Source organism: Paroedura picta, chromosome 14, assembly GCF_049243985.1.
Source record: "Paroedura picta isolate Pp20150507F chromosome 14, Ppicta_v3.0, whole genome shotgun sequence".
In the NCBI taxonomy this organism is placed as follows: Eukaryota; Metazoa; Chordata; class Lepidosauria; order Squamata; family Gekkonidae; genus Paroedura; species Paroedura picta.
The window spans coordinates 36,337,538-36,353,214 of NC_135382.1; the positions used below are offsets into that span (position 1 = coordinate 36,337,538).

General features: G+C 45.1%; 1 protein-coding gene across 3 annotated transcripts in view; it reads left to right on the forward strand.

Moving 5' to 3' along the window:
* The window catches only part of FTO (FTO alpha-ketoglutarate dependent dioxygenase), a 202,490-nt gene that overhangs the window by 31,059 nt on the left and 155,754 nt on the right, over window positions 1-15,677 (forward strand). For all 3 annotated transcript variants that reach the window (XM_077310546.1, XM_077310548.1, XM_077310545.1), the window contains exons 2-3: window positions 7,862-7,939; window positions 13,625-14,285. In XM_077310546.1, coding sequence (XP_077166661.1) covers window positions 7,862-7,939; window positions 13,625-14,285 — 739 coding nt within the window. The remainder of the gene's footprint in view (window positions 1-7,861; window positions 7,940-13,624; window positions 14,286-15,677) is intronic.

Genomic DNA, 15,677 nt, shown 5'->3' on the forward strand with positions numbered 1-15,677 from the left:
ACAGGGCCAGCCTAATACTTGGCTAATGCTTGGAGAGGAGACCTCCAAAGTCATCCAGGGTTGCTCTGTAGGATCAGTCAATGACAAACCATTTCTGAACATCGTTTGCCTCGAAAGCCCTTTTGTGTCCCCATAAGACAGCAGTGACCTGATGGTACAGTGAGAGGAAGAAGAAGAAGAATTGGTTTTTATACCCCACTTTCCAATCTCTTGTGGCGCAGAGTGGTAAGGCAGCCGTCTGAAAGCTCTGCCCATGAGGCTGGGAGTTCGATCCCAGCAGCCGGCTCAAGGTGGACTCAGCCTTCCATCCTTCCGAGGTCGGTAACATGAGTACCCAGCTTGCTTGCTGGGGGGTAAACGGTCATGACTGGGGAAGGCACTGGCAAACCACCCCGTATTGAGTCTGCCATGAAAACGCTGGAGGGCGTCACCCCAAGGGTCAGACAGGACTCGGTGCTTGCACAGGGGATACCTTTACCTTTACTTCCAATTTCAAAGTGGTTCCAATCGCCTTCCCTTCCTCTCCTCGCCACAGACACCCAGTGAGGTAGGTGGGACTGAGAGGCCTCTGGCAGGACCGCTCTGTAAGAATAGCTTTATCAGTGCTGTGGCTAGCCCAAGGTCACCCAGCTGGCTGCATGTGGAGGAGCAGGGAATCAAACCTCGGTCTCCAGATTAGAAGTCAACACTCTTCACCCCTATGCCAAACTGGAGAAAAGGGATGCTTTTGTAGCTTTGGACCTCACTAAGGTCTCTGGTCTCCCAAGGCAATGCCTCCACATTTCCTAACTTGGGGCTAGCAACCCTACTCCTCAATCCCTACCTGTGTGCAGGAGACACCTGGCAACTCTAGCGTGGAGTGCTATCGCCTCTTGCTTCTTCAGATTCCCATCTGTGAATTGAACATCATTATCCCTACTTACTTGGGTGTCACTCTGAATATAGGTGGTTGACCTACGGTGTGTGAAGCAGTTTGTGGCCTAACACTCCAGATCTTAGCTCCCTTTTGTGCATCAGTAAATAATGGAGTCAATTGTCTGTTTAGGTTAGTGGAGAATTCCCGGTTTAGTTAACAGTTTAGGTTAGTGGAGGATTCCTGGTTTAGTTAACAGTTTAGGTTAGTGGAGGATTCCTGGTTTAGTTAACCAAAGTATGTGGAAACCTTCAGTGTCAGGTATTTACACTTCTACACTTTGGGTCCCTGCACCTGTGAAAGATCGTTGTCTCAAAATCTTAATTGTTTACATCAATGACATGTCAAGAACAGCGTGGTGGCAGTGAGGAGTACTCCATCTTTCTGTTGGCTTGGTTTTTCCTTCGCTCCTTGGTTTCCTCTTCCCTTGAAGGGGAGGGGATAGTTCTTGTTTTTATTCCAATGGAAGACACATTCGAATAACACTGGTCAGACTTCAAGCAGGCTCCTGTTTTTAATCCACTCTACCTCTGAACCTCTGAGTACCAGCGGAGGCCCCTGTTTGGAGCAGTGTTAAATTAGTGTAAGGGATCATCAAACGTTTGTGTTGCCAAAAAGTCAACTTTCTTTGAGCATTAATCTTCTACCCTGTCTTGATCTCTTTAATAATTTCAGTGTGTCAAAACTTCACTTGACGGAATGCGATCGGCGCATAGTATTCCAGCCCCCCCTCGGGCAGCCGTGTTACTTAAGCACGAGATGATATATTTTTTTCTCCCCAAAGGAAGAACATTCTCATCCAAGTGCCAGACATACCAGTTTGTGTATCAAGACCTGCGGACTTTCTAGATGATTTATGAAAATGGGCTGAAGTTTTTTAGCCCCTCCTTTTCTGTGGATTGAATGCCGGACTGGGACAAAAGAACAAAGATACTGCGGACACCAAGTACTTCATTTCTTTCAGGAAGATAGTTATTTGCGAAAGAGGGTGCACAAATTGCACAGGGATAACCCTTAACTGCCAAGCTCATCTTGTTTCAGGCCATGGTGGACTGGGTTTCCACTAGAACTGGCCCGTGTAGAACGTGCTACTGGTCCAACATTTAAACATCGTTGCTGTCATTCACTTGGCTTTGGGTACTGCTCATGATGTTGACTTCTAAACTCTGAAGCTGCTGAGTATTGGGTTTCGTTCTCCCAAATGAGCCTGCCTGTTTGTTGAGGTCAGCTGTCACTAGAGACCTTGATCTAGGAATGGCTGCTTTCAAAATTAGTTCTGTTGCTGGGGGTGGGGGTGGGGGTGGGGGCTCTTCTGCAGTGACCCTGGGTTCTGGAATGCCTCTTCTGGAGCTGCCATTTCCAACCTTTTGGTCTGTTGACCTGCCAGCCCAAAGGTACTTGGTATGATAAAAAAATAAAGCCAAGAAAGCAGCAAAAGCTTGGGATCCACATTATCTGACTCTCCAACGCACAGCTTGGAAAACACTGCTCTAAGTAGTCTAAGATTGATTAGAGTGCATTAAAGCCCCATTTGTCAGATCTAGATACCTTTACTGCTCTAGATATATGTGCTTGATCCACAGGTTGTACATGTGCAAGAGACAGAGAATATCCGTATTTATTTATTTTTGTGTTTATATCCCGCCCCTCCCGGAATTGTCAGCTCAGGGGCGGTTGACAACATAGTCATAAAAAACATTTATGATAAATTTATATCCAGTTATAAAACTTAAAATAATCTGAAAAGAGTCAATCAGTTGTTTGGGCAACCTAAAACAAAGAGCATCTTGATTTTTGTTTTTTGTTTAAGTGGGGGGAGGGGTAGTCAGGTCTACCGAGAGTTCATTCCACCAGGTTGGGCCAAGGATAGAAGATGTACTTCTTTGGGGCCAGGAATTGCTAATTTATTTTGATTTGTTGATCTTAAGGTCCTTTTCGGGGTATATTCAGACAGGATGAGTCAAACACAAGACGGTGAGAAATGCACATTGCTTTGTCTCAAGAAGCAAGGCCGAAAAACAAGTTAGCGCCTAGGATGAATTTCATGGGCCATTGTAAATATCAGTCAGAAGGTATATTTAGTTTGCAAGCTTGGGTGACTTTCAATATGCAAAAAATTGTAATTCCATTATTAGCACGATTGACTTTCCATCAGACAAGCCAGTACAAGTACGTTTTCAGGAGTTACAGAATAGAGAGGGTAAACTGTGAGAACACAGAGTACACAAGCGGTTGTGACATCAAACACAAGCTGACAAAATTACATATGAAGTTCATTACAATAATTGGTAGTCATGTCAAAAAGCTATCAAGGGCTGGAGGCGAGCTTGTTAACTTTGGGGGACTCTCTGGTGTAAAGACAAATAAAAAAGGGTGTGCAGTGTCTACTTCAAAAATATTTGCCTAACATTCACAGGATTCCTGAGAGATTTCACCTTCTAATCAACCATGGAGGCTACGACAGGGTAACAATATCCCTGTAAAACGTGGATCTTGCACGGCATAGGAAGAGGCAGATGTGGGTAACCAAGTATTTAGGCTTCAGGCCTACCATGTTTAATGCTTGGGAGGTTATTTATTTGTTTAATTGGTTTGTGCGCCACCTTTCTCCCAAACCCCCTCTGGATTTCTCAAGACATATTTTCAAATATGAGTGGTATTTGTGGGTAAACAGAAGGACGCCTGTGAATTTGAGTAGGCCTCCTTCACTCAGTCCTGGAGAAGATGGCTTCATGTGACTTGGGGCAGAGGGAGAGGGCAACATCTGACCTCTTGATCCCTCAGGGCAGTTTATTGGCATGATTGGGTTGACATCAAATCAGAAAAGGAATTATCCTTTTGATCATCCTTTTGATAGTAGGCATTGTTCAAAAGAAGAAGTAGTCTTCCATCACAACTGGGGTGTTCCAACTGGGGAAAGAAGTGGCCATTCCTAGCAGGTTGGATGTCTAGCCATTTACCTCTTAACTATGGACCAATGTAGGGGGTTTCACAGAGTGCCCCAGAGGGCCAGGGGTTGGCCAGCAATAATGTTGACCCCTACAGAGTAGGAGTAAGCAACAATGGGCAATTTTGTCCATGACTTATTCAGATGAACACAATCCTTGGGGCATGGATGGGCTATCATGGCTGAGCTGTGGCTTCATTAACACATTAGCACAGCAGTTGGTAGACCCAGCCCAAGCTACATGCTGGGCCATGGTGGGTTCCTCTCCAGTGGCTCTTGTGAATCCATCATAACATCGAATTTGTGTGGTCTGAAAAATAGGCATGCTCTTTTGTTTGACACCTCATTGTCACGTGGCCCATTGCCATTTGTGTTAGTCAGCTTACTTTGAGGTTGCCTGAAATTAGACAGTGAATATGATGATGTTCAACCACTTAGCTCCTCCAACAGAATTTCATTCCTGTTGGTGGAATATCAGCTGGCCGTTTTCTGCAGATTTCCCCGCTCCCCGCTGGAGACCCCACTTATGGTGTTCCTTAATGTCCTCTGACTCCCATAGGTCTGCAAATGGTTGGTTGCTTACCATTATTAACGTCATGTTTGTGCCTCACTGTGTGCTTGTGGCGGCAAGAAGGAATGGAATATTACTCTTCCAAGTAGAAGGAAGCCCTGTCGTCCTTTCAGCTTTTCTGTTATGCTCATGTTTACACAGGTGAAGCACGCTCATCCATTTCAAATGCTGGCAAACAAGGACGGAGTGTGTTCCGTGTTTCTGTTGTGTAGCCTTGACAGCTAGGGAGGGGGGACGAAAACAAAGCATTTGGACACTCCAGAATTTCTAACCCATGAGTGAAATGCACATGTCTCACACCTGTGTGAAGATTCTCAGCCAAAATGTTTTCCCCAAGGGGTAGTCTAAAATTGTCCACTTGTCTTGAACTTCTTCATGAAGCTTTTTTTGGAAGGAGATGGGATCTCTCATTCCTTCCCCAATTGCTGCCCAGTACTTGTGCTAAGGAATATGGAAAGCAAGAGGGGAGCCAATGAGCCCCCCCCACCTCCCCCCGATAGTCTGGCATGGGACTAACCATCCTTTGGATCTAATATTCCAAAAACCATCCCTTGGAGCAACCATTTCCGCTGTTTACTGTGGAATAATTAAATACATTACCTAAGAGTTTTCTTGTTTCCCTTTTTCTGTTCCGAGCTACAGCCCCCCCCCCTTGATTGCAGTGGCAGAAAGGTGATGCTAACTTGTATCACAATGAATGAATGAATGAATGAATGAATGAATGAATGAATGAATGAATGAATAAACCTACCTGCCTATCAATGGTGCCCATAGCCCCGTAGAGTCGGCCATTTTGGGAAACAGGTGAGTGCATGCGTCCATCACCACACAGGCCTTTGAAACCCCCTTTGGAACAAAATGGTGCACTCAATGGACCATCGATCTACCCCTCTGTTCATTTCCTCCTACCACACTGGGCTTTTGAAGACCCACCAAAAACTGGGAGGGGCACTCAATGAACCACTGGTACCCCTCTTCTTTGACCCCCCTCCTCTCGAGCTTTTTGGAACCCCATTGCATATGTACCCCGATGCAGACGCTGCTTCGGCATTTTGGTTTCTAGGCTCCCAGCGGTCTCAATTTTGCACTCCCGTTTCCGTACCTGTTGAGGCACAACGCACCCAATCATGCATTCCAGCCAGTTGGCTAAGCTGGGTCTTTTGATTTTCCTTGCCATTTCTTCCCCCCTTCCTTCCCTTTTCCTCCCCCCCGTTTTGTTTTGGAAGAATTTGTGAGCAGCTTGATATATTTGACACGTGTGTGACAGCTCCTGGTAGACGAGGAGGCCTGTGGTGTTCCACCCCCCCAGCTGTGTGTATTTGTCTGTAGATCAAGCAGGAGAGAAGCCGCTTAGTCAGAGCTGACAATCAAATGTGAGTCGGTTCTTACCCCTGCTCTAGAGTGCATTCTAATGCTGCGTGCTTTTGCCAAGAGCTTAACATTTGACAAAGGAATTGTCAGTATTTCTCTCCTCTCCCCCCACTTCTCCTCTGTTTGCTACCCTGCGTGTTTGAAATATTTTCTTTACTGGTTCAACGTCTTTTCATCGTACATGAAAATAAAAGTTTAGGAAAAGGAAAAGTATCTGTTCCCAGCTTAGCAAAACCGGATCAACTATTTCAAGGGCCCTTTAGTGCTGCAAATAGCGTTAATGTATCTGTTTTTGTGTGTGTGAGTGGGGGGGGTGCGTTACATCTGGCGCAGTAGGTATATGGTGCTTTTAAAAGTCTCGTGCCTAGGAAATGCAGGCTGCAAAGGTATTCTTTGCTTAGTCGAAATCGGCCTCCTTGTTTTTGTCGCTAACTCCGTGTTGTTGTCTTTTTGTAATATTTACAGAAGACGACTGTCAACCCTGAAGAGATCAGACCCCATGCCTCTTTTATGTATTTTAATGCCTTTTATGTCAGTCTGTGAAAGAGTTACAGCTAAGAAAGAGCAGGGATAATCAGCCTTACGGGGAATTGATGGAGAAAGGATGACTCTGCAGTCCTATACCCTTCTGAGTTCATTGACTTCGAGGGTGTAACTCTGTTAAGAATTCTGCTGACTGATGGACGTAGGGAAAAAATGTATTTAAAACAGCAACACGAACTGCTTTTGAAAAATGGACAAAATTTGAGTCCCATGGCACCTTTAAGAGTTGCATTCTAGTTGTAAACTTTTGTGTGCATGCTCAAGGATTAAACTGGTTTGGACTTAAAGGTGCCACTGGGCTCCAACATTTTGCTATTGCTTCAGGCCAATATGGCGACCCACCTAGAATCATAGAAAAATAGAGTTGGAAGTTGAAAATAAAGTTTTTGTCAGAACCAGTGTACTGGCATTTAGTACCCCTTCCTTCATGGTGTGGCAGTACCAATGGAAACCAATGGTTTCCATTGTGCATCCACCCTGACATCCTGCCCCTGGCCACCATGTTGATGGCTCTTCCTTGGTAGTCCTTTAATTATTGTTTTCTTTGGTTTTCCCAAGCCCCTGTGTAAAAATTCCCATTAGCAAACTTAATTCTGCTGCATAATCTGGTTGAGATGTAAATGAGACAGAAGTGTGTACTTCTTGATTGGTGGGAAGCAAAGGCCAAATTGATTGGAGAAAAGGGGAGGTCGTTTTTTGTATGATTCTCCACCCCCCCGTTCCTTTCTGGTGGTGGTTGCTGGCGGAGCCTTTGTGAAAAACACACGTAGGCCGAAGTCAGGGTTTTCAGGGCCGGAGACTCAACCTGAGAAATGCTGTTTCCCTAAGTACAGTGCAGACTTAAAAATCCATTAGTCTTGTAACATGACGCAGAAAATGAAGATAAGCAAAGGAACGTGAAACAAAATCGGAGAGGGGAGCCAGGAAAAATTGCATTGGATCTTGTGCCGTGAACGGAACATGTTGTCATGCGTTCCCTTAACTCTCTCTTCATGGCAGGAGATGATATTTTTGAAGGTGACCTTGAAGAACAACGCACACCCTGAGGAAATGTTTTTCTTTACAGGGTCTTTCAATACACTCTCTTCCTGGTGTTATGAATTGCAGGAGGTGACTTGGAAGCTGGGGAAAAAAACTGAAAGTATAGAGCCTTTGACCAAATGACATAGCGAGGGCAGCTGGGTTGGTCTGCAGTAGAAGAGGTAGGCCAGTAGCACCCTAGAAACCAACAAGAAGAGTTTTGGGGTAGAAGCTTTGGAGAGCCAAAGTGCTCTTCATCGATTCTGATGAAGTCCCCTTTGATTGCCAAAATATTACTTAATTAATGAATTAATTATATTTATATACCGCCCTCCCCTGAGGTTCGGGGCAGTTCGCATGAAACACAGGGGAACAGGAACAATACAGTAAAACTCAGATGGGATGAGATTCAAATGACTTACTCTACTGCAATGCTTCTATATTTGTATGTAAATATGAATCCATGTTGTAAAAGTGTTTGATTTTACTTTTTCAGAAGCAGAAACTCCTAGAAGAACTCGGAGAGAGCCACCTTCCATATTTGACGCCAAAAGATCCTGGCTTCGATAAACTGGTAATCCTTGAAAAGATCGACTCTGCCTACGTTAGAAAGACACATTTTAAGACTGCTGTTTCCTGATGTCTTTAATTCCTCAAGAACTGCTTAAACTGTACAAGAGGAAATTGTCAACCAAATGTGACACTGATCAGTGGAGTTTAAAAGAAGAGGAGCTGTTTTTTTGTACTCCACTTTTTGCTACCCAAAGGAGTCTCCAAGTGGCTTACATCGCCTACCCTTCCAATCCCCACAACAGACACTCTGTGTGGTAGGTGAGGTTGAGAGAGGTTGGCCCAAGGTCACCCAGATGGCTGCATGTGGAGGAGGAGTGGGTAATCAAACCAGGCTCTCCAGGATTAGAGACTGCTACTCTTAACCGCTACACCGAGCTGGCTCTCAAATCATCAGGTTCCAAACTGCATTCAGATGTAAACCTGAGAACTTACTGGGAGCCCCTCAATGAGAAGATGGAAAACGTAGGCCAGTGGGCTGAAGCATAGATTATCTTGTGTCTCCTTCTTTGAAACCGTGCAACTCAAGGGGGTTGTGGTTGTTTTCTAGGATGCTCACATTGAATTTATCTGGCAAAGTCATCTGGCTTAGCCATGGTCCATTCACATGAATTTTTCCTCTTTGTTTTATTAATTTATAACCTTTAGGACTGCAAAGATAAGGACAAGGCATTGTGCAATATCTAATCAAACACTTTTCTGGTGAGAAGTGTCCTGAGTTTTCTGCAGAACAAAGTTTAATATCTGAAGAAGTGTGCTTGTACACGATAAACTTATACCCAAGGCATTTTGGATCCAGGCCATATTGACCAGCAGTCTGGAATGGTGCACTCCAGGGACACGTGATATCGGGGTTCACCCCAATCTGCCATTTCTGTTTCAGAAGGTCGCCATGTTGGTCTGCAGTAGAACTGCTAGACTCAAGACTCAAGATACCTTTATTGGCATAACATAGAAGTGCTAGGCTGAAGCCCACTAGTACCTTAGACCAACTAGGGCGGGGGTGACCAAACTGTGAACATGGACTACAATTCCCATGAGCCCCGTAGGATCTCCTGGCTACATTACACACAGGCCACATGATAAACAATAATAAATCTATAATAAATCAGGTAAGTTAGACCGAGAGCAACCCACTGGTTTAGAGTCACCCAATGAGTTGACTGGCAGAGCAGGTATTTGGATCTGGGCCTCCCGCCTCCTGGTCTGACACACAAAACCGTGATTCCCCACCGGCTCTCCTTGAGGTCCCTCCCTCAGCTGGATGCTGTTTTGCATATTTAATTTAAAAAATGGAAGAATCAAAGTATAATCCAAACCGATTTAGCCGAGGAGTATTCTTGAAGAAACGGAAGAAGACGCTATGTCGCTCTTGGACAGCGCTCGGGTCAAATGCGAAACACATGGAGAGAATTGGTTGAATTCAGTCAAACTAAGTTGGAACATATTGAGCGAGATGAAAGACATAAAAAGGAATCTCTTACTTAGCTTGAACAGCTACAGCGGGAGTTCCTACATTATAGCCATGTCAACTTTCTTGTATTGACATGTGGCCGAAAGATGCATACAAAGTAGCATCCCTTTTCAAAAATTCTTTCCCCCCCCCCTTTCCCCTGGTGCAGGAAGGAAAGAGCTTTCCCCTCCCTCTCTCCACTTCTTTGTGAAAACAGATTTGAACTCTTCCGTCTCTTTGAGTTAACGTGAATACAACTTACAGCTGCCAACCTCTGCGAAACAGCTGTAACGGCTCTACCTTTCTAAGCCCATTGATCTCAGTGGATTTAGAAGGGTATGTCCACCTAAGGCCGTGGAAATCGATGGGCGTGGAAGGTCTAATTCCGCTTAGGAAGGAGGGTGCCGTAGGTCTTTAGACTTGGGCATCTGTGGACTTTGGGCCCATTGCAGTCTGCATGACCTGGGCTCTGAAAGGGCTTAGGAAGACTTCTGTTGGGTGAGAACCAAGACTCATCTAGGCCAGCATTCTCTTTTCAGCAATGGCCAACCCAAAGTCCTCAAGAATCCTATGGGTAGGCCCTCTCCTGTTGTTACCCAGCAACTGGTAAGAACATAACAACAACCGTGTTGGAGACAACCAACGATCCATCTAGTCCACTTTGGGCTTCATGGAAGAGTGGTATACAAATAGTAAATAAATAGTACCACACCTTGTTTCATTCAGAGGGAAACATTGAGATTGGTTTTCTAATTCTCTCTTGCACCAAGTTGTATGTACTCAGAAGAATCCATACTGTAGCTCCTGTTGAGTGCTATAGCAATGCACCCTGAGCTACTCCAAGTTCCTCTAAGTTCCTTAGAGATAGCACAAGATGCAAATAGTAAACAAAACGTAGGGAAGAAGGTGGATCATCAAAGCTGTGCCCAAGGAATCTAAGCAGTGGGGTTTGGCTAGTTGAGGGAGCAAAGGGAACATAAGAACATCAGAAGAGCCCTGCTGGATCAGAGCAGTGGTCCATCTAGTCCAGCATCCTCCCTCACATGGTGGCCAACCAGTTCATCTGGGGGGTCAACAACAGGGCATAGAGGCCAGGATCCCACTGCTTTCTTCCCTCCATTGTAATAATTTCAGTATGTTATAGTTGTTCAAGCATCAAGCTAGGTGCAGAAATGAGCATTCTTACACATGAAGCTGCCTTCTACTGAATCAGTCCCTTGGTCTATCAAAGTCAATATTGTCTGCTCAGACTGGCAATGACTCCAGGGTCTCGGGCAGAAGTTATTCTCATCATCTACTGCCTGGGTTTTTTTTAAAGCTGAAGTTGCTGGGGATTGAACCAGGGAACTTCTGCACACCAAGCAGATGCTCTACCCCCGAGCCACATCCTTGAGTGAAATGTTATCATCTTGCAGTTTGGGTGTAAGCTTCCTTCTCCGGAGATCACCTCACTTGGTTCACAAAATGGAGGCTGTGATTTGTAGGTTGCCGAAAGTATGTTGCCGAGCTTTCAAGTCGAAAAGAGAGCGCGCCGAAATTCTGTTCGTGGGGGCGAGGGGTAATGGGCATGTTTAAAAATTAAGCATGAAATGTTTTGTGCACTCTGAGGAAATGTCCAGTTGCGGAGTTGCTTTTATCCGCTGACAAGTGAGGTGACCTTTCAGATCGGCTGTCAGAGATGCAGCAAAAGAAACACACACAAGTTTTAGGTCTTTCAATCAGTAAAAGTGTCCGGGACGGGTTCCGTAAGCTCTCCCTACCACCAACCCCCTTTTCTTTCTCTTCTGATCTCTTAATGCTTTCCTCATGTCGGACATAGAAGGATGACTGGCTGGAAACCGAACGGTATTCTCAGATGATGTGTTGGAAGTGTGTTTCCATTTCCTGATTTTCCTTCTGAGATACCAATGTGTGATTTTATTATTATTATTTTTTTTTTTTGGTTTTGTTTGAAGGGGGCGAAAAAAAGTTTAGGGTTCTTTTTTTAAGAGCAGAAACCATGCAGACACCATTTAAGATATATTGATAAAACACTTTCAAAGCATGTAATCTTTAGTTCACAAGCCAAAAGGTAACATGCCTCTCATTAGGCTGGCATTAAAATGTGGAACACATTAGCTCCCACTTTTAACAGGGCGGTGAAATATTACTGCCTTTGAACAAGTCTGACATGTTTCTTCTCCCCCGGTCATTGAATGGCAGGCTCTCTCTTTTGCCGGTTTTCTTTTGTTTTTATGGCCTCTTCTTTTGTTCATCTAGGTAGTGTGAGACGGATTCCTGCCACTGCCTTTCTCTGCCGCAAGGTGCCTTTTACTTGCCCCTCCCTTGGTGGAGATCCACGTGGACTTTGGGTTATTGGGGCAGGGCTTCTACATGCTTGGATTGCAGGCCATTAGTAACTCAGTTCTCTCTTGCCCCTTCCCAAAGCTTTGGAGCGCCTCTCTGAGAATCATAGAATCATAGAGTTGGAAAGGGACCTCCTGGGTCATCTAGTCCAACCCCCTGCACTATGCAGAACCCTATCGCTCATCCACTGTAACCTGCCACCCCTTTGCCTTCACAGAATCTGCCTCTCCGTCAGATGGATATCTAGCCTTTGTTAAAAAATTTCCAAAGGAGGAGAAGCCACCACCTCCCGAGGAAGCCTATTCCACTGAGAAACTGCTCTAACTGTCAGGAACTTCTTCCGGATGTTTAGACCAAACAACTCAGCCGGATCCCTTGATGGGAGGTTTAGCACTTGACAGTAGCTACATGGAGGGAGGGGTCTGGAGGGGGTACATAGTGCTTGAGAAGGAGTGGATTAACTCATACCCTGCATGATTTCCTTAGCTGGAAATATTTCCACTTGACATAAGACTCCATATGAAAAAAGGGCACAGTGCAGATAACTGACCCCACCCCCACCCCCAGCAGACAAAATAGTTTTTTTTATCAGTGAACTGATTTGTGTGGAGGAAGGGTTAAACTTCTCATTAGATTTAACCCTTCCCAGGACAGTGGCTTTAACCTGTATGTCTCTGGCAATGTTTTTTTTGTGTAATGAAATTAAATATCTAAGGATGTAATCACTGCCCCGAGACATCACAGTATGGGGTGGTATATTAATCAAATGAATGAATGAATAAATAAATAAATTCAGCCCTTCATCCAGCATTACATGTAATTGGACTCAGCACTATTTATCTACTGTTTAGTGAGCAATGTGGTCTTTCCTACCCAAAGGACACTTCTGAGATTATACTTCATAAAAGCAATCCCACTTTAACAGTATTCGATGACAGGTTGCTCTTAAGTAGAACTTTTGTGTGCATTCCATAGTGTTTTCATAGATGACTCAGTGATGGGGGTTGGAAAACAGGGATGACAGCCTCCAGTTGAGGACTGGGGATCCCCTAGAATGACCCACTTGAGTGCAAAGAAGAGTTCTCCTGGAGAACATGAATGCTGTGGAGGGTGGACTGTATGCGTTGTACCCTACTGAGGTCCCTGTCCTTTCTAGACTCCACCCCCAAACTTCCAGGGGTTCTCCAACCTGCAGCTAGCTCCCCTATGCCCCTGTGCCCCAGGGTTGTCTGGGGAGCCCTAACAACCCTATTGGAAGAAGAGAAGGTGGAAGTTCTCAAGTAACAGGTGGACGTTTTTAGCCTAAAAGGAGTAGCAAAGGGCAACAGGCCCGTAGCATCTTAAAGACTAACAAAATTTGTGGCAGGGTAAGAGCTTTCACAAGTCACTGGTAATTTCTTCAGATCTCTAAAGAAGTGAGCAGTGACTCTTGAAAGCTCATATCTGCCATAAATGTTGACTAATATGGCTACTCATCTTGATATAGCCTAGTAGGGGCTACTCTGTCACACTTTGCTATAGAATATCTGGGTGGAAATCTTCCATGGAACTCACTTGGTTATTTTAGACCAGTCACCCTGTTAATCTTTCAGACCCTACTGGGTGGTTGTGAAGATTAAAGGGAGAAGGGAGATACACATATGTCATCCTGAGGTCCTTGGAAGAAGGGTGGGTTAATAGCTTTTGTGTATGAATTGAGTTCAGTCAAACTAAGTTTTGTGTATAAATTTCCAGGCAAAATTAGCATTGTCTGCATATCATGTATATGTGGGGCAGGGGTAGGGGGTAGGCGTGAATGGCCTAGTATCATTCGGTTTTGTTATATGAATATCTATATCCAACTGTATACCTAGTGTTTTAAAACTGTATAACTGTGTATTGTTCTTGTAGTGGAAGAGAAAATATTCCAAACTTATCCTCAGAAGTGCTGAGAAGATACCTAAAGAGATCCATGAGCGAGTTCAAGAAGCTTTTTTGATTTTGCGAAGATTCGGCTGCTTCTTCCAGGACCTTGTAAGGATCAAAGGGAAAGATTTTTTTACCCCGGTGTCCCGAATTTTAATTGGAAACCCAGGATGTACGTACAAATATTTGAACACGAGGTTATTTACAGTCCCCTGGCCCGTGGAAAGTTACGAAATAAATTATTCCCATCCAGAAATATCCCAAGCTTGTAAAGCATTCATCAACCTTAATGACTACATGCACAGAGAAACAGCCTGGGCTTTGCAAGAGCAAAAGCTGACGGAGACAAAAGAACCTGAAGATTGTGCTGTCACCAACAGGCCTCTGGATTACACTCCTTCGATTACCGCGGCGGGATCCGTTTTACGAGATCAAAGCCCTCCTCGCGGCCCAAAGAATGACTGTAGCGATTTGAAAGAAAGACCGTCCTACAACCTGACATTATTAAATTATATGGATCCCCAACAAATGCCATTCTTGAAACAGGAGCCTTATTTCGGAATGGGAAAGATGGCCGTGAGCTGGCATCATGATGAAAATCTGGTCGAAAGTTCAACGGTGGCCGTCTACAGTTATAGCTGCCAAGGTGGGTAAACATGGAAAGGGGGATTCAGGGGGGGGGGAGACAGCGAACGATAAACTCAGAACGATAAACTCTCTCTCAAAGTTCTCTTTGCCCTCTCCCTGGAGTTGTCTTGCGTCTCCGTGTGTCCTCGCAGAAATGGGCAGTCTTTCTTCCGGCCTACATTCACAACATGCCAACAGTTCGGCCTTGTTGTATGCAAAACAATGTTTTTCACGTGCGAGCAGGAATTTTCATTTCTATCTTCCTGAAGATCAGGGGGCTATGGGGAGGAGGGGGAGACTCGGTAAGCCAAGATACGTTAGCCGCAGCCGGCCTCTTATCAGGAGAACTTCGAGTGGACTGAACGGTTGCTATAATTAACCTGCTGATCAGGAGCCAAGAAAACAAAATCGGTCAAATCTCTCCGTTCCCAGGTTCCCACAGGTACCCATTTCCAGAGTTCTAAACTGTTTTTATTGTGATTTGACATCTTTCTCTTTATTGGGCCGATTTGACAAGTATGCCCTTGTTTACCGCTGTTCTCCCTTTGCAAATGATACACTGCCCCAGCTCTGTAAGAAATCCGCCAGCGGGATCCCAGCAGCATTACATGGATTCGTGTCCAGTCTTGCTCACTGGTCGTGTTCTGTGACAAATGCTGAATTTTGGAACACGGACCTGTAATATGGGGAAAATCTGTCCATCTGGTAGAATCCTAGAGACCCGGAATTGGGAGGGGCCCTAAGGAGTCTCAAAGCAGCTTACAATTGCCTTCCCTTCCTCTCCCCACAACGGGCACCTTGTGAGGTTGGTGGGCCTGATTGTTCTGAGAGAATTGAGATGGTCCCAATTTCACTCAGCAGGCTTCATGTGGAGGAGGAGTGGGGAATCAAACCCACTTCTCTCTACCCTAAGAAGTCTCAAAGGGGATTGTAATTCTCTTCCCTTCCTCTCCCCAGAAGAGACACCTTGTGAGGTGGGGGGGCTGAGAGAGTTCTGAGAGAACTGACAGGACCAGGGTCACCCAGCAGGCTTCCTGTGGAAGAGTGGAGAATCAAACCTGCTTTTCCAGAGTCCACTCACTGCCTTTAACCTGTCCTGCAGAGTTTTGAAAACTCAGACCAATTGCAGACCAATCCATGATTAGTTCCGGGAGGAGGCAAAAGTCAAATAGAGTAAGGGGCATGAGGGGAGACCTGCCCTCGGAGTCACTGTGGAAGAGAAAGTAGCCAGAACGTCTGAAGTTACACTTCTGGAAAGATGGCTTCAGAGGTGAATGACTTCTACATTGTCCTAATGATTGCAGCAGCTTGAACTTTCATGCTTATGTAAATGCCAATCCTCTGAGAGGCAGGTAACTGGAGACGCTCAGCTTCGCTGAAGGATTTTCCTCCATCCAAAAAAGGTGCCTTT